This window comes from Mixophyes fleayi, chromosome 2 (genome assembly GCF_038048845.1).
Source record: "Mixophyes fleayi isolate aMixFle1 chromosome 2, aMixFle1.hap1, whole genome shotgun sequence".
NCBI classification, from domain to species: domain Eukaryota; kingdom Metazoa; phylum Chordata; class Amphibia; order Anura; family Limnodynastidae; genus Mixophyes; species Mixophyes fleayi.
Window position 1 is genome coordinate 43,642,784 of NC_134403.1, and position 26,458 is coordinate 43,669,241.

At 46.0% G+C, this 26,458-nt stretch overlaps 1 protein-coding gene and 1 long non-coding RNA gene across 8 annotated transcripts in view; one reads left to right on the forward strand and one right to left on the reverse strand.

The window, feature by feature from the left end:
- The window catches only part of LOC142140900 (protein mono-ADP-ribosyltransferase PARP4-like), a 200,752-nt gene that overhangs the window by 112,178 nt on the left and 62,116 nt on the right, over positions 1–26,458 (forward strand). For 4 of the 6 annotated variants that reach the window (XM_075198877.1, XM_075198878.1, XM_075198881.1 and 1 more), the window contains 2 exons: positions 4,305–4,346; positions 11,914–11,964. The exons of 1 other annotated variant lie outside the window; for it this stretch is intronic. In XM_075198877.1, the coding sequence (XP_075054978.1) occupies positions 4,305–4,346; positions 11,914–11,964 (93 nt within the window). The remainder of the gene's footprint in view (positions 1–4,304; positions 4,347–11,913; positions 11,965–26,458) is intronic. One more of the 6 variants, XM_075198880.1, reaches the window with a different exon arrangement.
- Positions 1–26,458, reverse strand: part of LOC142140903 (uncharacterized) — a 96,531-nt gene that overhangs the window by 2,505 nt on the left and 67,568 nt on the right. Inside the window, exon 3 of one of the 2 annotated variants that reach the window (XR_012688584.1) lies at positions 18,632–18,707. The exons of the other annotated variant lie outside the window; for it this stretch is intronic. This is a non-coding gene — a long non-coding RNA (uncharacterized LOC142140903). Of the gene's footprint in view, positions 1–18,631; positions 18,708–26,458 lie in introns of those variants that run through there. 2 annotated transcript variants of the gene reach the window in all.

A 26,458-nucleotide genomic window follows, 5' to 3' on the forward strand; every position in this document is an offset into this window, starting at 1 on the left:
AAGGATTAGGAAAGAGCAAGATAAATAGTTTGGTTGTCACTTTTCATGCATGTATTTATATATTTTTTAATTAGGAAATTAATTGAAAGACAAATGCACACATCTACTTACAACATGACTGCTAATAGCAGCGCTCATGTATAATTGTAAAATTACATTATGGAGAGGAGAAATGACATGAGAGGGCGGGTGCCTGTCCACTGATAAATTTATGGTATAAGGACATTGTCTATTCTAATAGAAATATATATTTTTTTTGTGATCAATGACTTTTAATATGGAACAAGCATAAGGAAAGTTGATATAGGGGAAGCTGTCAGGATCTGCCTGCAAGCCCCTTGCAGTACATACTGCTTTGCATGGCAGCTCCTGCCCTTTTGTCCTATTATTGTATTGTATTGTCAGTTCCTCCACTCACCAGAGGAGCTGCTATTGTGCTTTATTGTGTGCATTAGGGGTTAACCTTCCTGTTCACTAATCATTCCATGCCCCTGGGTGTGGTCCATTTAAACCTGTTTCCCCCAGCTTACATGGCTGGTTATTGTTGTCCCATCCTATGATGTCATATCCTTGTGCAACCTGTGGATTCTTCCTCCTGCCTTGCTCCTCTGGTTCATGCCTGTTTGGAACCTGTTCATACTTCCCTGCATTAGCTGCTTACATGCTGGTTTCTGAACATTGGTATAATTTCCTGCATCTGCTTGCACCTAGTATTTACTACTGCTCTCAATTACCTGCTATTTATACCTTTCTGCAAATAAACAGAATGTTTTCACCATATTCGTGACTCCTAGCTGTACTCCTGTTTGTGACCGTGACAGTATAACCAGCCCACAAAACAGCTTTGGAGTCAGGTGAAAGTTTTGTTTTATTCTGGGACCTTTTTCCTGCAATCAAGTTTTCATTTGTTTTTTGCAACATGTCTGTTTCACCAATCATGGAATTACCACTGCTACAAACTTTACAGATGGACATTATATATCTACGTTCTCAGCTTGCTAGATTTTCCTCTTTACTTGTGGACCCATTCAGGAGACTGTCAGATTCTGCCTCTCTTAATTCAGAAGCTGCTGAGCTGTCTCAATCCACCTTCTCTGCTGATGAACCTGTGCAAACAGCACCTCTTAAAAATACTTCTACAAATGTGCTGTTTTCTATGAACTATGGGGTAACAAATTCTCAGTACACAGGTGGTCCACGCCCCCATCTGACCGAAGAGGAACGGCGGCGCAGGATAACATACAAGTTGTGTCTCTACTGTGCCAGCAATGCACATTTCTTGCAGGACTGTCCTGTCCGTAGACTACATCAGCTTACTGAACCATCTCCTGTTATTTCCTCTACGCATTCCAAAATTATTTATGCTCCAACATTTCTGTTCTCTGGGAAGAGACCCAATCTGCCAGCTCCAGCCGCCTGTGCCGAGGTGCCAGCCTCTGTCTCCTGTGCCGAGGTGCCAGCTTCTGTCTCCTGTGCCGAGGTGTCTCCTGTGCCGAGGTGCCAGCCTCTGTCTCCTGTTCCGAGGTGCCAGCCTCTGTCTCCTGTGCCGAGGTGCCAGCCTCTGTCTCCTGTGCCGAGGTGCCAGCCTCTGTCTCCGGTGCCGAGGTGCCAGCCTCTGTCTCCGGTGCCGAGGTGCCAGCCTCTGTCTCCGGTGCCGAGGTCACAGCCTCTGTCTCCGGTGCCGAGGTCACATCATCTGCCTCCGGTGCCGAGGTCACATCATCTGCCTCCAGCTCTGAGGTCACATCATCTGCCTCCAGCTCTGAGGTCACATCATCTGCCTCCAGCTTGGAGCCTCCTGCCACTGTGTCCGGTCCCGAGTCTCCTGCCACTGTGTCCGGTCCCGAGTCTCCTGCCACTGTGTCCGGTCCCGAGTCTCCTGCCTCTGTCTCCGGTCCCGAGTCTCCTGCCTCTGTCTCCGGTCCCGAGTCTCCTGCCTCTGTCTCCGGTCCCGAGTCTCCTGCCTCTGTCTCCGGTCCCGAGTCTCCTGCCACTGTGTCCGGTCCCGAGTCTCCTGCCACTGTGTCCGGTCCCGAGTCTCCTGCCACTGTGTCCGGTCCCGAGTCTCCTGCCACTGTGTCCGGTCCCGAGTCTCCTGCCACTGTGTCCGGTCCCGAGTCTCCTGCCTCTGTCTCCGGTCCCGAGTCTCCTGCCTCTGTCTCCGGTCCCGAGTCTCCTGCCTCTGTCTCCGGTCCCGAGTCTCCTGCCTCTGTCTCCGGTCCCGAGTCTCCTGCCTCTGTCTCCGGTCCCGAGTCTCCTGCCTCTGTCTCCGGTCCCGAGTCTCCTGCCACTGTCTCCGGTCCCGAGTCTCCTGCCACTGTCTCCGGTCCCGAGTCTCCTGCCTCTGTCTCCGGTCCCGAGTGCCCTTCCAGTCTGCTCCAGAGGGGGCGCTGCCCTTCCAGTCTGCTCCAGAGGGGGCGCTGCCCTTCCAGTCTGCTCCAGAGGGGGCGCTGCCCTTCCAGTCTGCTCCAGAGGGGGCGCTGCCTTTCCAGTCTTCTCCAGAGGGGGCGCTGCCCTTCCAGTCTGCTCCAGAGGGGGCGCTGCCCTTCCAGTCTGCTCCAGAGGGGGCGCTGCCCTTCCAGTCTGCTCCAGAGGGGGCGCTGCCCTTCCAGTCTGCTCCAGAGGGGGCGCTGCCCTTCCAGTCTGCTCCAGAGGCGGCGCTGCCCTTACAGTCTGCTCCAGAGGGGGTCCTGTCCCTTCAGGCCACTCCCGAGTTGCCAGTCCATGCGGTCCAGCCCGAGTTGCCAGTCCATGCGGTCCAGCCCGAGTTGCCAGTCCATGCGGTCCAGCCCGAGTTGCCAGTCCATGCGGTTCAGCCCGAGTTGCCAGTCCATGCTGTTCAGCCCGAGTTGCCAGTCCATGCGGTTCAGCCCGAGTTGCCAGTCCATGCGGTTCAGCCCGAGTTGCCAGTCCATGCGGTTCAGCCCGAGTTGCCAGTCCATGCGGTTCAGCCCGAGTTCCCACTTGGTCCTGTCTACCCTCAGGCTTCTCAAAGTGCTGTCTGCCCTCAGGCTTCTCAAAGTGCTGTCCCTTCCGAGGCTTCTCACAGCGCTGTCCCCTCCAAGTCTGCCGCCCGGTCCGGGCCTGCTCCCAAGCCTGCCGCCCGGTCCGGGCCTGCCGCCAAGGCTGCCGCCCGGTCCGGGCCTGCTCCCAAGCCTGCCGCCCGGTCCGGGCCTGCTCCCAAGCCTGCCGCCCGGTCCGGGCCTCCTGTCAAGCCTGCTGCCAAGTCCGAACCATCTGTTACCGAGGATGCCAAGTCTGAACCGTCACCTTTCTTTGAGGGGCATCCTTCCCAATTTAATGCCCTTATGAGGTTATTTGCTTCACAGATCCCCTCCACACCAAGCCTGGTTAGTAGCCCTAAGAGACAGGTATTATTCCTAATATCCTATTTTAGGGGAGAGGCATTAGATTGGGCAAACCCATTTATTGAGACGGATCATCCCATCTTATCGGACTTGCAATCCTTTATTGAGGCAGTTCTCAGCAAATTTATAACACCTCCCGCTATGACATCTTGCGGGGCCTCTGCATTGTCAGCTGTACCACCCATCTCACCTGGTCAAGAGCTACCTTTGGCGTTCCACCCACTTGGGTCAGGTCTCAACTCCAAGGAAGTCCCGTAAAAGGGGAGGACGGAAAAAGAAAGGAAGCTTGAACTGGCAACTGGCATGGTCTCCTTCGCCTTTCCGCCCATGGACGAGGACTTTTCTGCCCCTATTGTGGACTATGATTCCGACGAATTTAGACATTTTTGGTAATCGGGCGTCTGGAGTCCGCCCTAAGGGGGAGGGGGGGGGGGTACTGTCAGGATCTGCCTGCAAGCCCCTTGCAGTACATACTGCTTTGCATGGCAGCTCCTGCCCTTTTGTCCTTTTATTGTATTGTATTGGCAGTTCCTCCACTCACCAGAGGAGCTGCTATTGTGCTTTATTGTGTGCATTAGGGGTTAACCTTCCTGTTCACTAATCATTCCATGCACCTGGGTGTGGTCCATTTAAACCTGTTTCCCCCCAGCACACATGGCTGGTTATTGTTGTCCCATCCTGTGATGTCATATCCTTGTGCAACAGCTGCTTACCTGCTGGTTTCTGAACATTGGTATAATTTCCTGCATCTGCTTGCACCTGGTATTTACTACTGCTCTCAATTACCTGCTATTTATACCTTTCTGCAAATAAACAGAGTGTTTTCACCATATTCGTGACTCCTAGCTGTACTCCTGTTTGTGACCGTGACAGGAAGCATAGTGATGGTGACAATGTAACCTTCTTCTGATCACCAATGTGATATTTTATTTTCAGGAAAGGGAAAAAGAAACTGTTCTTGATGATTTCTATGACATGGTACGTTCTGCTTGTGGTTGTCTCTCATCTTTTTTTTTCCCCTTTGGGTCTAGAGGACGTACATTGTAATTTTGTTAAATGGTTGGGCCTACACTGGCCATGTACTAAAATAATAATAGATGACTCACATGGCAACGACATGGTACATTCTTTCTAGATGTGTGGTTGTCACGTCTCATGTCAGTCTTTTATGCTTTATTTTCATTATGGTCTGGAGGAAATTATTTTCTTTTGATACGTTACACAATCGGATGGTATAAATCTGACCAGCCACTCAGACAGAAGTAAATTTTTTCCATTGTGCTACTAATAAACAATCTCTGTGTACCAAAAAAATCACAGAATGGATATAGTAAAAAAAAATAAAAAAAAATATTCCTCGTAAACCAAACACATCGCATATCTATAAAATGTCCTGATCAGGAAGCACAATACACTTGTAGATATTAAGTTGTTACACTTAGTGCTGTTCTTTATCTCAGTCATTATAGCAATAATGCAGAGGGACAGTCAATGGGTGTAGCACTATCCCAAAATTATATCCAAAGAGGGCAGACTACATTTACTGAAGGTCTGTTCCCCAGACTGCAAGGTACATCCTTAGCCACAGTGAAAACTTTGGACAGAGCATGGGGCTTACACAGCCCTATACTACACAACCAGCCACAGCTGTCTCCTTAACAGCTGTGATTTACTATTTCCACTGTTATGCTAAGTGTGCCCTACTTGCATGAGTCATGAAGGTAAATGTATTATGCTGAGCTTTCTGCAACTTACTGATATTCGCTGACTTTGCAGGGCAAACTTAAAACGGCAATGTCTTTAAGGGCAAGTTTTGCCCTTAAAGAGATTGACGTTTTAAACTTAGCTGTCAAAGTCGCCAAAATTGCTCTTTAATACATTTACACCCCATGGTCTTGGCCTCTGTATGCAGGCCCTGGCTAATTCATCACCCTCATGCACGATACACTTCTCTTGTTTCTAATAAATATACAACTCTATGGTTAGTTGTGACAATTGATAGGAAACGTTGTTGTGTGGAGTTCAAATGGTTCTTTTTGTAGACTTCTGGTTGTCACTATTCATGTATGTATTTAGTTATGTATTTTTTTATTTTATTTTATTAACACAACACATGTTTAGAATTACTATGCATAACCAAACATTGATTCAAAAGTTGTACTGGCTCAAGCAATATCCAAATTATTGAAGGGATAGTGGGTGGGGTGGGGTGGGGGGGTCGTCTGCCATAGTGAACTAATTAATGTAGATATGGAGCTGGAGGCTACGCTCCTTCTGATGGTCTCCCAGCAGTCCTCCTCCGGGGGGGGGGGCCCAAGTCCCTCTCTCACTCCCTCTCATGGCTATTCCCAGAGACCAGCATCTTGTCTAGCAGCAGACTATAGATTGAAGAAATCATGCCTCCCAGGAGCGGTGAGGAGAGACAGAGGGTCTCAAAGGGGCATATCAGTGGAGGTGGGTCGCCCGACAGGACAGGGAGAAGACAGTGCCTGATTTGTAGGTATTGGTAGAAAGGCAGGTTTAGGCCAGGGTATTTAGAGCGGAGAGCGTCATAAGTCATAGGTCTTCTCCCGTCTAAAAGGTCGCCAGCAAAGCGGATAGCAGAGTTGTGCCATAAGGGCATATTATTCAGGGGGGTTGGAGGGACGGAAAGATGGCTCTTGCAGGTCTCCCAGTTCAGAGCAGCAAATAGTAAGGTAGGAAAGCGCTTGATCAATGCAAGCCTAGATTGTTTAGGTAGGCCCCAAATACTAGAGAGGTCTGGTAGAGAGAGGTAGGTGGCTTCTGTATCCGCCCAGGCGTTTGAGGCCGGATGAGCAAAGGTAACAACAGAACTAAGGCCAGACAAATTTAGCTACGTGTCGTTGCATAGTATTCCATTCGGAGATAGGGACCCTGATGGGAAGTGTCTGGAATAGGTAAAGGAACGGAGGGAGAACAGACATTTTTACGGCAATGATCCTGCCCAGCCACGAAATAATTAGGGGCCTCCAAGAAAAGATATCAGATTTGAGTTTGAGAAAAAGAGCCAGGTAATTCTCCTGGTGTAGGGAGTTGTAGGTGGCGGTGATGTAAATCCCCAGATACTTTTAACTTTTTCTTTTCCACCGAAAGTGGAATTGGGAGGTAATATCATGACAATCGCGGGGAGAGAGATTAAGGAGCAGTGCCTCAGATTTAGTGATGTTAATTTTATATCCGGAGAGATTTCCGTAATGGGTCATGATGGTGACTAAGTTGGGCAGAGAGGTCCTCGGCTGCTGAAGGGTCAATAGCACGTCATCGGCAAAAAGAGATATCTTGCTCTCCAGGTCCCCCGTGTGCACCCCTTGCACATCCGGGAACGCTCAAATAGTTGCCGCCAAGGGCTCAATAACAAGGGCAAAAATTAGAGAGGAATGGGGGCACCCCAGGCGTGTGCCATTGCTAATCATTAAGGGATCCGACGGAGAGCCATTGACCGCAACCATGGCTGAAGGGAAGGAATATAAGGCCTGTATTCCAGACAGGATGTCTCCAGATAGACCAAAATATTTCAATGTAAGGATCATGAACTGCCAGGAGATTCTGTCGAAGGCCTTTTCGGCATCCAGCGCCAAGATAATTTAGGGTGTTTTCCTGGTATTGAGTATATGGATAAGGTGAACAGCTCTCCTCGTGTTGTCCCTGGCTTGTCTACCAGGGATAAAACCCACCTGATCATAGTGGATTAGGGCAGGAAGTACAGAATTTAATCGGTTGGCAGGAATCTTGGTGTAGAGCTTAACATCGTTATTGAGGAGTGATATCGGGCGATAGCTAGTACAATAGTGGGCATCCTTTTCTTCTTTAGGAATCAGAGTAATCCTAGCTTCGAGGGACTCCCGGGGGCATGGGGTTCCTTTAAAAATGGAGTTAAAAAGGGTGCACAAACGGAGGACCAGCTGGACTGCAAACTTCTTCTAGTAAGCCGCCGAGAACCCATCTGGCCCAGGTGCTTTGACGGCCTTCTGCGCCTTTACTACCTGTTCGACCTCATCTACGGTAATGAATTCACTAAGACGGGCAGCCGCCTGATGGGACAATTTAGGGAGGTGGGCGTTAGCCAGAAACTCCTCTATACATTCTTTTTGCTTCTGAGGGGCAGTAGCGTCAGAAGGTTGTGGAAGGTTGTATAGTTTTAGATAGTACTTTTGAAATGCAAATCGAATCATTTTTGGGTCATACACCAGCACCCCAGTGGAGTCCCTAATGGCCAGGAGATTACGGGCTGAGATTTTAGTATGAAGACAGGAGGCCAAGAGTTTGTCGGATTTGTCTCCCTTTTCATAGTAATGTTGATTCAGCCATTTTAACTTATTGGCTATTCGGTGTGAAAGTAAAGGGTTAAGCTCGCCACGCACTTTGACAATCTGTTGAAAAATAATAGGGTCTGGATTGACCTTATGCTGCGCTTCAAACTGTTGTAGGGCGGCAGTGAGGCAGATTGTTTTTGCGAGACTCACTTTCCTGACGTTGGATGCTAGGGCTAGAAGATGTCCTCTAATGACAGCCTTATGAGCATTCCATAGGGTCATGGGTGAAATGTCTCAGGAGTCGTTAATTTCAAAACACTCGGACAAGAAGGACTTGAGATGGGCTACCGTGTTACTATCATGAAGCAGGGATTTGTTAATCCTCCATGAGAAGGAGGAGGAGTGCAGTGCCAATGACGAGAGATCGGTGGAGTTCGGGGCATGATCCGACCATGTAATTAGGTGAATGTGAGAATTAAGATGTTTAAGGGTGAGATCATGGCTGGATCATGGCTGAGCAGGATAATGTCGATTCTGGAGTATGTGTTATGTACAGGGGAGTAGAAAAAAAAATCCCGGGCAAGGGGGTCATAAATACGCTACGTGTCGTATAGGTTATGAAGTTTCAAAAAATCTTGTAAGGCCTTGGAATTCGTCCCATCTCTCCTGTCGGGAGGGGCAACTGGAGAAGTGGATCTATCTAAGGAAGGAGTGAGGACAGCATTAAAGTCCTCCCCCTGATCTTGATTAGGAGCATAAATATTGACCAAGGTGCAGGGTAGATTGTTCAATTTGTCTACCAGGATGAGAAATCTGCCCTGCTTGTCACTATGCGTATCTTGTAATTAAAAAATGAGGTGGCGCGCAAAGAGGATAGCCACCCCGCATCTCTTCTGAGTACAATCGCATGCATGGAAGGTGAGAGGGAATTGTCTGGATCTAAGTTCTGGTTGCAGATGTTTAATAAAGTGGGTTTCCTGGAGAAAGATTAGGTCTCCTTTGAGAGCCTGCAGGAACGTTTGGAGTTTGCCTCTTTTTTGGGGGGAATTAAGTCCCTTTACATTGAAGCATATAAGACGGAGGGTCATAGGTAAGATGGGGGTGGTGGAGCAAGTAAGAGAAACTGGAACTGAGAGATACGGAGCTTACATTCTGAGGGAATAGGAGAACAAGACAACCAGGGAGAGATAGATATGGGAGGGATGGAGTGGGCGGTGAAGGGAAGATGAGGGGGGGTCGGGTGTGGTGCAGGACACCCGCCTGTGATGCTGGCATGTAGGGAGGAGCGGTACTTTAGGTACCTGGGGACTAGCGGAGAGCGGAAAGCTCTATAGGGGACGTGACTGGCAGACATTAACCAGTTGACGTGGGAAGGGGCGCTGACAGGGGGGGCGAAAACATGACATTTGTCTCTAGTGGGCTCAGGAGGGGGCAACAGGTCAGGAACAGAGGTGAGAAGTCATAGAGGAGAAACCAGGGAACAGTGCAGAGATTGGCACCACTAGACAAAAAACAACAAAACAAGAAACAGAAAAATACGATACATTGTCAAAAACATTTGTCATGTTCGAGAGCAGAGCCAACCGTACTCTCAAGCAGAAAGATAAAACAATATCAAAAAGTAAACTAAATATAAATATAGAAGTCAATAATAAAAATAGAGACAAACAAGCCTGCAAGCAGGTAGCGGTTGGAGAACGAAAAGGCCAGTGCAGGCAGCATACTTGGAGGGCGTCCGTCTCGAAGAGCAACGTGTAATAAAAGAGAAGAGAAAAACGACACAACCATAACATCTAAACAATGCACCGGAAACACGTTGTTGGTAAGTCAGAAAGACATGACAAAGCGGGGCTGCTGCAAGTCCCTGATGCCAACCTATGGGGGTGTCCGCCGGTCTGCAGTAGTCTGTGAGGACCTTCTTTTAAGTATATTTGCTTTCACTGGTATGGGCCTCCTCTGATTTTAGTAAGGAGACCAAAGGATGCGGTATCAAGAGGAAGGCCTGTGAGAGGTGGAAGGCCTCGCCGTTGTGGACCATTCGCTTCTAGGTGCTCTTTGAGGTTGAGGGGTGGAAGCTTGAGTCCCTGCATCGATTGATTGAGAGGTGCCCGAGCAATGCCCAGGTGCTGGAGAAGGGCCTGGGCTTCGGGAAGTGATCTCGCAGAGACCTGACGATCTTGATGCCAGAGGAAGAGGCGAAAGGGAAAACCCCATCTGTACCGTATATATTACGAGCTCTTAGAATCTGCGTCACAGGGGCCAGCTCCCAGGGCCTAGCTAGGGTAGCTGGCGAGAGGTCCTGGAAGATCTGTAGGATATGGCCCTCATATGTGAGTGTGGACAGCTTTCTAGCACCTCATAGGATCATATTCTTCTACGCCTCCACTGCTGTTTTTGGTCGGGCGACTTAGGTTTTAGTGCCCCATGGGCTCTGTCTAGAAGTAAGTGTTCCTCCAGGACCTCAGGGGCAAGCTGGGAGAATAGCTTCTTGAGGTATTGGTCAAGCTGCAGAAGCTCCACCGATTCAGGTATGCCCTTAATACACAGGTTGTTCCATCTGGCCCGATTGTCCATGTCCTCCTGTTGCTCTTGCACTGACGTCAATTCGTTGCGGATTTGCCAAATGTCTTCCTCCATTCTGGTCTGGGAGAACACAACCGTCTCTAGTCTCTTTTTCACCTTATCAGTACGATCCCCGATAGAGGTCACTTCTCGCAGTGAATGAAGAGCAGTTTGTACTTCAGAGTGGACGGAGGACTTGAGCTCTTTCATTTCTTTAATTAAGGTCATGAAGTCCCGTCTAGTGATAGGAGCAGTATCATCCTCGTCAGAGTCAGACGTATGTGGAGAGTCTGTTCGCTCAGAGCGCGAGGTGGGAGTCTCCTGCTTTGCAAAATTCTGAGGAAGACCTTTGGAGTGGATCTTTTTCCCCTTGGGCATGATGAAGGAAGAGATGAGTAGGGCAGATGAGGATTGCTGAACCATGAACCTGGGTTATCAGCATGTGGTGAATGTTTAGGTCATTTGAAGCCTGCTGGGATGGAGGGCCCGCGGCTCCTTACAGAAGCTGAAGGGTGTGTCGTCTGTGAAATCAGTGATCTAATACAGTGAAGGTGGAGTTGTCACTGAGGGGAGATGAAAATTTGCACAAAAACCGAGATTAAAGTCTAGGATGCAATACCTAAGTTCGGCCACAGGAGGGCAGTGTCTCGTTAGTTGTATAGGGATGCAGACGACTCAGCCTTACTGTGCTGGAACTGAAGACCGTGTACTGTATTAGGCAGCTGTTAGACACAGACTAAGGCCAAAGGAAGGACCCAGCCTCTTACCGGAGTTCCAGGTGCTGCCGACCAGAGAGGATGACCGCAGAGATCAGGAGCAACGAACTGGGACCTGCCAGGTAAGATCCACTGTATGTGCCTCCAGGCTAGATTCCACCAGCCGGAACTCTGCGGGTAGTTACCCCTACAATGGTGGGGAATCGTCACGTCGGGTCTCACTGCGGTGGGCACTGGAGGAAATGCGGGGTGCCGCCGCCAGGCTACAGGGTGCAGGCCACAGGTCAAGACTCTGATGGAGAAGGTGGCGGCCTGGTACCGGAGGAGGCCACATTCTGCGCGCTGTCTCCGTGTGCAGCTGAGCCGGGGCAGATGATGGCCAGGAGACAGTCAGGCACACAGCCTGCAGTGTGGTGAGCAGTCGCCGCTGGACTCTGTCGGTGGGCAGTGGGGCCAGTGTGGGGCACTGCCGCCGTCAGTCCACAGGTCGGGTCTCGGGTGAAGAGGGTGCTGGCTTGGATCTGGGGGGGGGGCACTTTGCGTACCGCGTCCGTGGGCAGCTGAGCTAGGGCAGACAGTGGACAGATATCAGTCAGGCACACAGCCTGGAGTGCTGGGTAGGCCTCAGGGCTCCGTGGGGTTTTGGGTGATCTCTGCGCAGCCCAGATGGTATCAACATGGTCCTCTAACATTGCCCAATCAGGTAGTCACAGGGCTGACACTTTTATTAGCGGGGAGAGCCCCAATAATTGCTAAACAGACTCCCAAAATCTCGGAAATGTGCCGATTCACGTCTACCTATTATGGCTGCCAGGCCATGCCCCTAGTTATGTATTTTTTAATTAGAAAATTAATTAAAAAACAAATGCATACATGTACTTACAGCATGACTGCTAATTGCAATGCTTCTGTATAACTGGAAGATTACATATGTAAATTGATAAATGTAGATTTACTAATTGCAATGTAAAATTTTAATATTTTTCTTTTTAGGCTTATTGTGGCTTGTCTGTGGATGTGTTTGGGAATGAATCATTACCTGAGGTACTTACTTTACTCAGTCCTTATTCTTTCTGTAGTTTGTAAGGCCCACCCCTTCCATCACATGGCTTGACTGACAGAATGGGATTGCTGCTTTCCACACGGGGTATTTTAAACCACAGTGTAAAGCAGCAGTAAGAGGCCATATGTAGCTTCATACAGCATTTTAAAATATACTGAGCATCATTTTGGCATTCAAGCAAAGCCGAAGATTCTACGCAGGGGTTTAGTTTTGGGAAAAAAATGTCAAAGAAAAATTTAAATTATTAGAATCTACTCATTTAAGATAGGCAAATCCACACAAGGTTGACTTATACTTTAAAATTTTCCTCTTATATGAGGCCACCTCGATCACCCTGGATCTATCTGCAGTAGACCAGAGAATAGTAATAAAGCGCATTGTTGGTACATTAAACCACTGGTCAGGTCACTAAGAGGTTCCATAAGAATAATTTGGGCTCGGTTTTCGGAAAACCGAGCTCACCTGAACATTGCAGATCCGAGTGCCATGCCGAGCCGGCTCATTACTTTCGTGCACCCTCGGAACTGAAATCGAGGAAAACCGTCCTTGTTGCATTGTCGGATCTTGTGAGTTTTGGATTCTATAATTATCGCCCTCTATGGAGATACAGCGCCATTTCACAGAGAGGCACAGAGGGGGTAGCATGGTTCTTGGCAGTCTCCACTGTAGTTGGTCATTGTGATTAATGAAAGGGAAAAAGGAGGCTTGGTAATGTCCTTAAAAGTCTCCAGTGACATTCTACTGTGCCATAGCGCACCCTGAAACAGGAGAGGTGGCAGTGTTCAGTTCTGAAACAGACATAATAGGGCTGGCAGTGTTCTTAAAAGTCTCCAGTGACATTGTACTGTGCCATAGGTCACACATAAACAGGAGAGGTGGCAGTGTTCTTGCCAGTCTACAGTGTACATGCCATTGCTCATTGTCCGTGCTGAAACAAATAATTAGGCTGGCAGTGTTCTTGAAAGTCTCCAGTCACATTGCTCTGTGCCATCGATATGTATTCACATCAGTCCACAGAAGACCAGGAGCACCAAGCAGCTGCTGGCACCAGTCATGATGATAGTAATCCCTCTACGTCATCTGCTAAAGCCTAAGTTAAAGAGCATAGTATTTTTAAGTCAGGAAAACAAAATTGTAAAAAACCGCCTATTACCTTGGTAAAGAACAAAACCTGTAAACAAGGCAAAGTTAACTGCAGAAAAACATAAAATTGCCAACATGCCATTCTACACACCCAGTGGCACAGAAAGAATCAGGCCTTTCTGTATGAATGCTAGTTCTGCAACTGTCAGTGAGACATCTTCTTGTTAGGTCAGTCATGACAATGCAAGACCTTGTCATCCAGACTCAAAAAGTGGTGCCAAAATACTTTTAAGTGTGAATGCTGAGCTGTAAAAAATCGGTAAGGTAGATGAAACTGTATGTTCAGATTCAGAAATTACACAAATCCCTGAGCAGAGTTTCTCCATGAGTGCTATGTGTAAGCCTGACCTTTCTGATACTGTACTCATAAAGAAAACCTCCTTTTAGCATTTCTACAGATGTGTGGACAACCAGCCCAAGTGTAGCCGGTGTACACAAATTGAGGATGCCACTTTGGAATAGCAACAGGATGAGGGGGATATTTCTGTAGCTGACAACGGGGCTAATGAGGATGTTGATGACGATGATGTTGTTTGTGTAAGTCCTGCAACAGTGGAAGCAGTTCTTACCAGTGATGAGAAGAAGGCCATTGTCATGCCTGGGTGCCATGCGGCTTATGTAGCCATCACTGCGCTGACGTCACTCGGGGTTGCTGCGAGCCCCGATTGGCTCTCTGCGGTGTCAACAATTCAAACGGCCAGAGGTGAGCCGGGATTGGCTCACCTTTCTGCCCGCTGATTGGCCAGCAGGGGAAATGAGCCCTGATTGGGTCATTTGTCCTCTGCTGCTGGGACCTGCGGAAAAGAAGATAATGGACTCACCTGCCTCGGATCCACGGCCAGGTAAGTCGAGACTTCTTTTCTTTCTCCCATCTCTTCTATCTTTCTGGCTTCCATCTTCTCTTCTTTTTCTTCTGTCTTCACCATCTTCCAGAGCATGGCAGCAGGGCACACTATAGAAATAAAGTAATAGCCAATCTGCCATTGTTTTACCAGCCCGGCTCTTCTAGCTATCGTCCCCTCTGGCATTTGCCCGAACTGCCAGATGGCCAGTCCGGCCCTGCTCTGATCGCTAGTGAGAATATTGATGAGTCATCAATATTCTCACTAGCGATCAGAGTTAGTCCTGCTTCCAAGTTGCTAAGGCTAGATGACTCCTCCACTATCCAGGTTTCCTCAGAAGAATTATTTAATGTTCGTGCCCATGCTGGGGGTGGGTCTTCATCCCAGAAGGAGACCAAGAAGAACTACTAGTAGTTTACAACAATTAACTGTTAAACAATCCTTTGCAAGATACTTGTGTTAGACCTGCGTCCAATATCCACTATTAATGCAGCTGGTTTTAGACAGTTAATTGAGGTCTTGTGTCCCTGTTACCAAATTCCATCATGACACCATTTTACTAGAAAAACTATTCCTCACCTCTACCAGAAGGTTTGTAAAAACTTAATTATTAGGCTACAAAATGCCATTCTACCAACTGTACACTTAACCACAGTGTATTACCGGCTTCACTGAGATGCATACAGCTGACAATCTGTTACAAAAACTAAGGGATGTCACTTATACATGGCTTATCCCACTTAGGCTCTCCTGAGGATATGTCATTTCTGATTACACTACCAATATTGTGAGAGCATTACAGCTGGGGGAATTCCATCACATTCCCTGTTTTGGTCACACAATCAACTTGGTGGTGCAGAGCTTTTTGATAAATGACAGGGACATGCAGGAGATGCTTTTTGTGGCCTGTACAATTTCGGGACATTTCCGGCATTCTGCAACAGCATGTAGGAGATTGCAACAACTACAATAACAATTTAATTTGCCCTGCCACCAACTGAAGCAAGAGGTGGTAACATGGTGGAATTCCACCCTTTTATATGATGATGGCGGAACATCGAAAAGCCATCCACGCTTACTCCACAAGCCATGACATTGGGGAAAGGAGGGGGAATGTATTTTAGTCCAGCGCAGTGGAGAATACTTTCTGTGTTGTGCAAGGTGCTGAAACCATTCAAAGTAGTCACCTGTGAAGTAAGTTCAGACACTGCTAGCTTGTGCCAAGTGATTCCCTTAATTAGACTTTTGGAAAAGCAGCTTGAGAAACTGAAGGAGGAGATGAAACAAAGCAATTATGCTAAGTATGTCAGACTTGTAGATCAAGTAGTTTATTTGTTTTGCCAGGATCCAAGCGTTATCAAAATCTTAAACCTACAATCAAGCACAGTCGCCAAAGTGTAGTGATCCGATTTCAAAAGCTATGTCTCCTATTTGCTTCCAACTGACCTAGATCTAAAGAGATGTAAGGAGCTCCTGGTGAACAAGATGACAGCTCAAGTGGTACGTAGGCATCTCCTCCTTCAGTTTCTCAGGCAACTGCTGCTAGGAAAAAACTTACCTTTCCCAAGAGACCCAGGGATGATGCAGATGGCACAGCACAACATTTTGATGTCTGGTCTAAAAGAATTCACCAAAAACCGTGACACCTCTGCCATAACTCCACCTGCTCCTATTATCAACATCCATTGGATGGTGGAGGATTATTTTAACGACAGCATACAAATAGACACGTCAGACAGTTCCTTTACATATTGGGAGGAAAAACAGGAACTCAGGTATTCAGAAAGAGTTTTCAGCACTTCCGGGAACTTTTTCAGTGATCGGCGTAGGAGGCTACTTCCTAAAAATGTGGAAAAGATGTTGTTTATCAAAATGAACTACAACTTCAACAAGGAAGGCCTTTACCGGCAATTAGATCAAAGTAGAGGGACTTCTGTAATGCTGGATTTCAAAGGGGATGAATTATTATTGTGTGAGGATAATGTACACACTGAGAGTGAGGAATGAGGATGATGACAACAACATCTTGCCACAGTAGAGTTCATTGACAGCACTGTTAGCTTAGGTGCCTTAAGACCATTGTTAGCTTGTTTTCGGGGTGCCCAAACAAGCCAAGCATTTTAGCCACAAAATTAGCACTCCTTGTCGCTGAAGTGCTTGGTTTGTTAAAGTGTGCATGTCCTTTTTAAGATCCAACATAAGGATGGGTGGGAGGGCCCAAGGACAATTCCATCTTGCACCACTTTTCTTTTCTGCCACTGCTGTGTGGCAATGTTTCTTAAATGTGCTATGAACTGCCATGTGTTTGTGCAGTTACTAATCGACAGAGCAACCAGGCAGCTCGCTGTAGTGTTAGAGTTCATTGACAGCACTCTTAGTTTACCTGCCTTAAGCCCAGAGTTAGCTTGTTTTGTGGGGGCCCAAACAAACCAAGCACTTCAGCCACAAAGTGTGCATGTCTTTTTTAAGATCCAACATAAGGGTGTGTGGGAAAGCCCGAAGACAATTCCATCTTGCACCACTTCTCCTTTCAGCTACCCCTGTGTGCCAATGTTACCTAGATGTGCTATAATCTGAGTAAAGAGTACTTAGATACTTAGAACAACATTTTTCTTTGTTTTGCCCTGATAGCGGTGAGAGTCATCATTTAAAGCATATATATCATTTAGCATATATATATATTTATATATATATATATCTATCTATATATATATATTTGGATTACTGCAACAGAAATACAAGCAGGGCGCCTTTCAGTGGTATATTAAATATGCAACATGGGATAGAGCAATAACATGCGTACCGTGAGGAAAAAAGCGTTGAGTCTTTTTGGGAAATAGTGGAGTGGTCTTTGCTGTACTTGTAGTCCTTTCTCTTTTAGGAGTCTCGTGTGCATTTCAGAAGAGTAATCTAAGGTACATGTATATCTCATGCTCCTGATGAAGTCTTGAGTTGTGCAAGACGAAACACGTTGAGCTGTATCCAGTGTATTGTCCAGTACCTCATGTGAGTGCTTTTATTACATTATATTAAATTTTTTATATGCATACCAAAATATCTTCCTTTTTTTCAATCTTATGCAATTTCGCCATCTGGATGAGGTTGTGACTGTGAAGTCATTGGTGTTGCACATGTTTTAATTTTCTCCAGAAGTGGGATACTTCAGGATATATGGTACGCAGACTTACATGTTTTTCTGTGTTGCACTTATATGGGTGTCATATAAATTGGTAATATTGGGATACCAATCCCACACACCCCATAGGATTGTGGGGTTATTGGTGATACTGCCCCTACCAAAAATACTACAGAGTTATACTATGTTTGCTCTTTCCGCATTTTTGTACTGATCGGTGGAGTTCTGGAGGACTACAAGTACAGCAAAGACCACTCCACTATTTCCCAAAAAGACTCAACGCTTTTTTCCTCACGGTACGCATGTTATTGCTCTATCCCATGTTGCATATTTAATATACCACTGAAAGGCGCCCTGCTTGTATTTCTGTTGCAGTAATCCAATTTGTCCGGACTAACCATCTGACGTCAGGCTATCGAGGCTGCCACTCTTACAAGAGTCAAGTGATCTTTATATATTGTGGATACGGGACTTTACTGTCACAAACTGTGTATATATATATATGTGTGCATATATACATATTTTATTTTATTATACCACTTTTAAGTGATCACGCTGTGGTGATCAGCGCCTGATATATCCTCTATTTGTTTTCTATATATATATATATATATATGGGCAGCACAGTGGCCTAGTGGTTAGCACTTCTGCCTCACAGCACTGGGGTCATGAGTTCAATTCCCGACCATGGCCTTATCTGTGTGGAGTTTGTATGTTCTCCCTGTGTTTGCATGGGTTTCCTTCGGGTGCTCCGGTTTCCTCCCACACTCCAAAAACATACTGGTAGGTTAATTGGCTGCTATCAAAATTGACCTTAGTCTCTCCCTCTCTGTCTGTCTGTCTCCCTGTCTTTGTGTCTGTGTGTGTGTGAGTCTATATTAGTGAATTTAGACTGTAAGCTCCAATGGGGCAGGGACTGATGTGAATGAGTTCTCTATACAGCGTTGCGGAATTAGTGGCGCTATATAAATGATGATGATGTTGAGATATTATATATATATATATAACATCATTTTTATATACTTTTGTAGAGTATAGGGGTTCGTTCATGGATTTTTTTTTTTGTGCAGGCACTTCTCTTCTTACTTTGTTCATAGTACTTAAAAGACTGGTCCCATTCTTTTTTAGTTTTTTTGCAAGTGTGTCAGATGTGAAATAATTATGAGTAAGTTACGTTTTGACCTTTGTTGCAAAACAATGTCATAAGTCGCAATACTACATGGTACAACAATTCCTGATCAATTGGATGTTAATCTTTGCCATTTATTAAATGGTCTACTGCTGGCCTGTGCTTTTGTCCATACTTATCAGGTTTTGAGGCTATATATTGAGTAAAAGGACATTTTGCTTTACAAGGAAATAACTGCTTATCAACAGTGATGTATGCTCCCGACTTATAATTTGCAATACAGTTTTCAATTAACTTATTCCATACTGTTGAAAATAGAAAAAAAAATTCAGTCTGTGAACGTTTGGATTCTAAAAATAGCTCAGACCTTAGGGGGCTGGCTTACCCTATGAGGCTGTGTCCAAATTTGTATAAAAAGCACTGTCTTGTATTGAAAATTGTCCTCCTTGTTTCATCTGACCTGGTACCTTCAACCTAAGTGAGCAAATAAACATCAGTTGCTTCAAAGACCTGCTTGGAAACTTCTCTATCCCTGTGACCTACAGATTAGACCCAACATCTAATCCGTTCCAGGGTGTTTCTGAGGTTTGGACCCTGCATCCAGTACCATTGCTCTGCCCGCTACCCAGAAGCTCTGGCCAGTGTGATAGGCCAGGGGGATCCATCCACAGCAACCCTGATCCATAGGAAGAGGTCAGGAGTACCAGCCCAGGTACACCAGTAATGGGATACACTCGCAGCATCAGTTACCCATATGGAACCCGGTTCTGGATGGTAATGAGTCCAGTGGTGGCATCATTTGTAAGGTCCTCCTACTGCGGTTAGAGGGCGCATTTGGGATAACTAAAGGGAACGGTGGCAAAGTAAGCCTAGCCGGTTCCCAGCAGCAATAGATAGAATGGACCGCCTATGTCACCCTATCACACCTATATTATCTAAGGTGCCAGCTGCATGGCATTAAGCACGCGCTCGGTATATCCCATATTATATATGGTACCAGCTGTGTGGCAATGTAAATGCCCATATATGTATACAGAAAAAGACAGTTGTTGTCAGCGCTTATCCTTAACACTGCATATGTGTGTATCTAGCAAAATGGAAACTTGAGGTATTAGTTCATATGTTGATCAAAACATTTAAGCCTGCACCCCAGGGTCAAGAGCACTTCATTTTATGCAGGTCCTACACTGACATATATGCTTTAAACACCGTTAAAATCAGATGCACTCACCTCCTGCAACTCTTTGTGCATACATTACTCCATAACAAAGAGTTAATAGGACTCCCTTGGACAGTGAAGGTGATAATGAAAAACATAAAATTCAACAAACACTAATTTCAGTGCTTTCGTTCTGGTAAGTCATAAAAATAAATAAGTCAGCAGAGGTTATTCCACAAAATGAATTGGAAAAGAAATTAGATGACAAGAAAAGGTTTACCCAGAGTCAAATTACTCCGTCGGGCATTCTAGTGTTAAGATTCATAAGTAACACACACAAATATCAAAATGCACACACTGTCACACATACAAACATTTATTTATGTCCAGCTACCAATTGTTTGTATTGTTGGAATGAGGAGAGAATGAGAAGAGACTGGAAGGTGGAGCCATGAAAGATGAACTAGTCATAATCAACAATAGGTGTAGCAGGTCTTCAGAAATGTTGTACTTGATGGAATTTCAAGAGGAAAATAAGCCTTCATTCAGTACAGAATTTCCATGATTAAATTTTGTTCAAGACACCTTCAAGTGTAGTCAGACTACAAAACATTAGTATCCATCCTCAACCACAAAAGTTGGGCTCTAATAGGAAAGTCTATGGGTAGATCAAAATTCAATGTTCAACTTCAATGTTGGCACTGACCATAGAATACAGGCTTTTGCAATCAGGAACATCCTGGAGGTTGGGAACTACATCAGGAATTATTCCAGATAATAGTGAACAGTACAGGTAGCTATCATGGCTACAAATCAGAATGCAATGTTACCTTTGGTAATGCTTCTTCAAACGGAGAAGATGTCAAGTGACAGAACTAAGTGATGCACTAACAGGACCATGGATTTTCAGCTTGGGATATGTGATCCCTTCATCACGTCTAGTATGAAAAGTACTAGAGAAGTGTAAGCAAGATAAGATGGACGTAATAGCAGTCCTAATCTTCTGGCCAAAGAGAGTCTGGCTTTCTCAAATACTAAACATGGCATTTAGTCATTGGCCCTGCTGTGACAGGGTCGCAATAGGCGTCCAAACCTCAGTGTTTGCGTTTGAAGGTAAAAATGTTGCGATGTTAAACCTGCATACAATAGGTTTTTGAGAGAAAGTGACAATTACACTTCTAAAAGTCTAGTAACATAATAGTTCAAAATGCTAGAACAGGGTTTATAAGAAATTTTCCTTCTGTGGCCTTAATAGAGGTGAGAATCCAAGACCGTCCTTATTTTGCAATTATTACAGGATGGATTAGAGAAAGGAATGAGTCTCCACTCTATCAAAGTCCAGGTACTAGCATTAGACTCCTTCCTGGAAATACGGTTGACAGGGAATAGGGACAGCACATGGTTTCTAATAAGTCATGCGCAGCAGACCTTCAATTAAATCATTTGTAGATGAATTGGATAATTATACGTGCTATCCTGTCAAGGAACCTTACATGAACAGCTTCCAAGATAAATTAGTCCTAAAAACCAAACCGCAATTTCAGGTTCCTGCAGGCAGTTAAGCACTTCATACCCCAGGTGAAACTTGGTCATTAATGCTTTAACAGAAGAACCCTTTGAATCTCTTGGGGAAATTTCCTGAAGATGGACAACTCTGATTTTTTTTTTCCTGGTAGCAGTTATATCTGTCAGAAGGATTGGAGACCTGCACACACTATGGCACCAGGGGCCTTATTATGAACATTTCTCATGATAAGGTGGTCCAAAGAGCCAACTTCCATTTTTTCCATATATTTGTTCCCAATTGGAAAGCGTTACAGCATATGCAGGTGTTTCATAAATAAATGTTAATAATAATAATAATAATAATAATGATGAAGTCCCAAGAATCCTGAAAGCAAATTCGACCAGAGCCATTGCATGTGAAGAGATCATGTGAGCCATGCCAGAAGAACTATGCAAAGTGATGGACTGGAACTCCCTACACACTTTTTTGAATCTTTACAGACTTAACTTGTCAGGAAAGTTTTGCAGGCTGCAGATACCCCTGCCCATCAGTGTTTGAGGCAGAAAATAAAACGGGTGAATTTTTTACCTGTTAATTTAATTTCCTTGATTACCTACATGGCAGCTTAGTTCACATCCCTTAAACTGTATTATTGCAGTCTTGTCTTTTATTTTCTTTATATGTTATTTGTTTATGCTGGGGAAGATTTGGAAAACTTTGGAAGAAGGGAGTAGATAAATTGATATTTCTCTTTCATCCATCTGGGGGACACTCCTTAACCATGGGGGGGGAGGAGTCTGGCACCCAAAGAGTTAACTTTTTTCAGCTGACAGCATATCACCCCCTCCAATTCCCACATACCTCAGTTTGAATTGGGTGCCCTTGGACGAAGGTTGCACCTGAACCGCTTCCCCCCCCCCCCGCTGAGTGAGCACGTGGAAGATCCCTTTTTTGGCGCCAAGCTTCAAAAGGAGGACAGTTGTAGCAGTCATTTGAAGAGAAGTGCACTGTTGACACATATCTTCCCCGCTGAGTATCACTTTTATTTCTTCTGTGTGTATGTGTGTGCATGTGTAGACATGTATATTATAAGACAATGATGTGTTGAGAGAACTGTTGTTTATGAGAAAACTATAAAGTTCTCCAAGCCTGTCTTATTTAATCAGAAATACTATGATATGTTAAATAACCTAGTCTGTATTTTCTGATAAAGGTTGTGGAAGTGTTTGGGCGTGCCAAACATGTTGTCTGTTCCAAATGTAATGCTAAATGGGCCCAGGTGTTCTGTGCTAATTGCAGTCATTACTGAAAAACCTCCTGCAGCCTTTCAACTTGACTAATTATACCTTATACTCTCTATATAGAGGAAAAGGAACAGAAATACTATCTTTTGACTGGTTCATAGATAAATATGTACCTGTATTTTGCGGTGTGGTAGCAAAATGTGAGAAAGATAAAGCAACAGGATTTCACCTAAGTAGATTGGGGAAATCACTGTTAGCAGAGACACAGAAGGAGATTCCAGTGGTAGGGGAATGTGTTGAGAAGCACCTCTTCCCCTCCCCCGCTGAGTGAGCATGTGGAAGATCCCTTTTTGGCGCCAAGCTTCAAAAGGAGGACAGTTGCAGCATGTCACTAGGAGTTGCTACCCGAGTTTCGCCAGATGGAACTCTGCTAGAGAGGCGGGGTTATGGCACGCTCCTCAAAGCAGGCAGGTGAATGATTGGAGCGACACAACAGCAGGAGAGAAGAGATAGTCTGAGGAAGTCAGCGACTTGGAGCTGGAAACTGGAAACTGAAGATAATGTAGACACGAGGAGTGGGCGTGGATAGGTGATGGTAGAGGAGGAGTCAGTGGTCTGCGTACAGTAAGTTGTACCACTGTTGTGATGGGAAGAATAGTACTGGTGCAGGTAGGTAGCAGGGTAGTCGGTGGTCTGCGTTCAGCAAGTTGTACCACCGCTATGGTGAGAAGTCTGGTCCAGGTGTAGGTAGGCAATAGGAGAGTCAGTGGTCTGCGTATAGCAAGTTGTACCACCGCTGTGATAGGAAGACTTGTCCAGGTGCGGGTAGGTAGCAGGGAAGTCAGTGGTCTGCGTGCAGCAAGTTGTACCACTGCTGTGAGAAGGAATGAGGACTTGTCCAGGTGCAGGAGAGTGAAGTTGAAAGGCAAACTGTGGCTGTATGGAAACAGCGCGAGTAGAGCAATGTCTTGTGAGGCAGAGATGGAAGGCACAATGAATAGTAAGTATGGAGTAGATGCCTTGCAGTGACGGAAAGCTGGTCACAGCAGATATGCACAATAACGCTAAGTAGTAGCGTGAGGAGATATCGTAGCTTGAGTGAAAGCTTGTCCTAAATGAAGCAATGCAGTAGCACAGTCTATATGGGTACTTGTACCCTGTGCAGCAAACAACAATGGATACAACTGGTATGCGAGCAATAGGCAATAGTCAGTAGAGCATACCCAGTTGTGTAGATCTGGAATCAGCTGAGAAGTGAAGCGTTGTAGCGGTATGGGAACCGCCGCTGAGTTGAGCAGGGAGCAGCGTGGAAGCTGAAGCACGAGTAGAGCTGGAAGCAGTTTGGAAACTGTACACAGGAGTAGAGCTGGAAGCAGTTTGGAAACTGCACACAGGAGTAGAGCTGGAAGCAGTTTGGAAACTGCACACAGGAGTAGAGCTGGAAGCAGTTTGGAAACTGCACACAGGAGTAGAGCTGAAAGCAGTTTGGAAACTGCACACAGGAGTAGAGCTGAAAGCAGTTTGGAAACTGCACACAGGAGTAGAGCTGGAAGCAGTTTGGAAACTGCACACAGGAGTAGAGCTGGAAGCAGTTTGGAAACTGCACACAGGAGTAGAGCTGGAAGCAGTTTGGAAACTGCACACAGGAGTAGAGCTGAAAGCAGTTTGGAAACTGCACACAGGAGTAGAGCTGAAAGCAGTTTGGAAACTGCACACAGGAGTAGAGCTGGAAGCAGTTTGGAAACGGCACACAGGAGTAGAGCTGGAAGCAGTTTGGAAACTGCACACACCTATAGAAGTTCACTGGGAGTGAGACCTCAAGATCAGGCAACTACCTAAGGCTGCAGGTGCCTTAAGTAGGGAGGGGTGATTGATCCATCAATCACATTAGTGGTCAGGTGACCTGCGCATGCGCAGTGCGACAGGATGGCGGACGGCCGCGGTTCCACACAGGTGTGAGCGGGAAAGATGGACAACCACGTACCAGAGTGGAGGCACTCACACTCCGGTGAGTGACAGTACCCCCCCTTTTAAAGGTGGGCACAGAACACTTGGAACCGGGTTTGCCCGGAAATTTTTGGTACAATTTTTTAAGCAGGGCTGGAGCGTTGAGGTCCTCAGTGCGAATCCAGGAGCGTTCTTCTGGACCGAAGCCCTTCCAATGAACGAGGAATCGGAGAGTTCCTCGCGAAATTTTAGCATCCAGGATCTGAGAGATCTCAAACTCCTCTTCTTGATGAATCTGTACTGGTTTAGGTACAGAAGGAGGAGCAGAAAAAATATTGATAACAAGAGGTTTGAGCAGAGAGACATGGAAGGCATTGGAGATCCGGAGGTTCTTTGGTAATAGTAGCTTGAAGCATACTGGATTTATGACTTGAGTGATCTTGTATGGTCTGATGAAGTGTGCCGCAAACTTCATGGACGGAACCTTCAAGCGGATGTTTTTTGTAGAAAGCCATACACGGTCTCCAAGCTTGAGTGGTGGAATGGCTCGCCTTTTTTTATCTGCGAAAAATTTGTATCTGGCTGATGCTTTCCTCAGGGATGATCTCACCTGAGTCCAGATGATTTTAAAGTTTTGACAAAGTCTCTCCACCGCAGGGACTTGGGTGGGAGGGAGGGCAGGAAACTCTGGGAGAGACGGATGGTGACCGTAAACCACGAAAAAAGGAGTTTTTATTGAAGACTCATGGTACATGTTATTGTGGGCAAACTCAGCCCACGGGAGTAAATCTACCCAATTATCTTGATTGGCTGAGGAAAAGATTCTTATGAAGGTCTCGAGATCTTGATTGACCCTTTCGGTCTGGCCGTTTGATTGGGGATGGTAAGACGATGATAGAGACAGTCGGATACCCAAGTTCTTACAAAGGGCTCGCCAAAATCTGGAGACGAACTGCACTCCTCTATCGGACACAATCTCGGACGGACAGCCGTGAATTCGAAAGATTTCTTTAATAAAATGGTCAGCCAAGGTAGAAGAAGATGGTAATCCGGTGAGAGGAACGAAGTGAACCATCTTGGAGAATCTATCCACCACTACCCAGATGGTATTACATCTCTTGCTAAGAGGAAGTTCGGTGACAAAGTCCATACTTATGTGGGTCCAAGGTTTGGTAGGGATAGGTAGTGGTTGGAGCAATCCCGCTGGTGTTCTGCGGGAAGATTTAAATTGAGAGCAGATCACACAAGCGGCCACAAATTCTCTGACATCCTTTCTGATAGAAGGCCACCAATAACTCCGGGAAAGGATCTCAAAAGTCTTTCGTTCCCCAGAATGTCCAGAGAAGCGTGAAGAATGGTACCATGACAATATTCACTTGCGTAGAGATGGCGGAACAAGAGTTCTCCCAAACGGTAGCACATTGGTGGACGAAGTGGCCAAAGTCACACATTTGGGATCCAGTATAGGATGATCGGAAGAATCCAAAATGTCAGAAGGAGGAGCAAATGCCCGGGATAAAGCATCTGCTTTCCTGTTCTTTGCAGCAGGTTTGAACGTTATAATGAGTTCGAAGTGAGAAAAGAAAAGTGACCACCTCGCCTGTCGAGGGTTTAGACATTGGGCTGTTTGTAAATAGAGGAGATTTTTGTGGTCGGTGAAGATGGTTACAGGATAATGAGCCCCCTCCAGTAGATATCTCCACTCCTCCAATGCGACTTTTATTGCCAACAGTTCTTTGTCACCGATGGTGTAGTTCTTTTCCGCGGGTAAAAGACCCCGGGAGTAGAAGGCACAAGGATGGAACTTCTGTTGCTCAGATCTTTGGGAGAGAATAGCTCCTAGTCCGACATTGGAGGCGTCCACCTCGAGAAAGAAGGGAAGGTTTACGTCAGGCTGCCGAAGAACAGGGGCGGTAGAAAATGCTTCTTTAAGGCTTTGGAAAGCGTGAAGGGCCTCGGAGGACCAGTGTTTAGTATTGGCGCCCTTCTTGGTCAGGGCCACAATAGGAGAAGCAATAGATGAGAAGTTCAAGATAAAACGTCTGTAATAATTCGCAAACCCCAGGAAGCGTTGTATAGCCCTGAGGGTAGTTGGCTGGGGCCAAAGTAGGACGGCATTAACTTTGTCAGGGTCCATCTCCAGACCTACTCCGGACACGATGTATCCCAAGAATGGAATTTGGGATAATTCGAAAGAGCATTTTTCTAATTTGCAGAATAGGAGGTTCTTCCGCAGTCTGGAGAGAACTTCTGCCACATGTTGATGGTGGGAGACAGATCTTGAGAGAAGATTAAAATGTCGTCCAGATAGACTACAACGCACACGTATAATAGGTCCCGGAAGATCTCGTTCACGAATCCTTGGAAG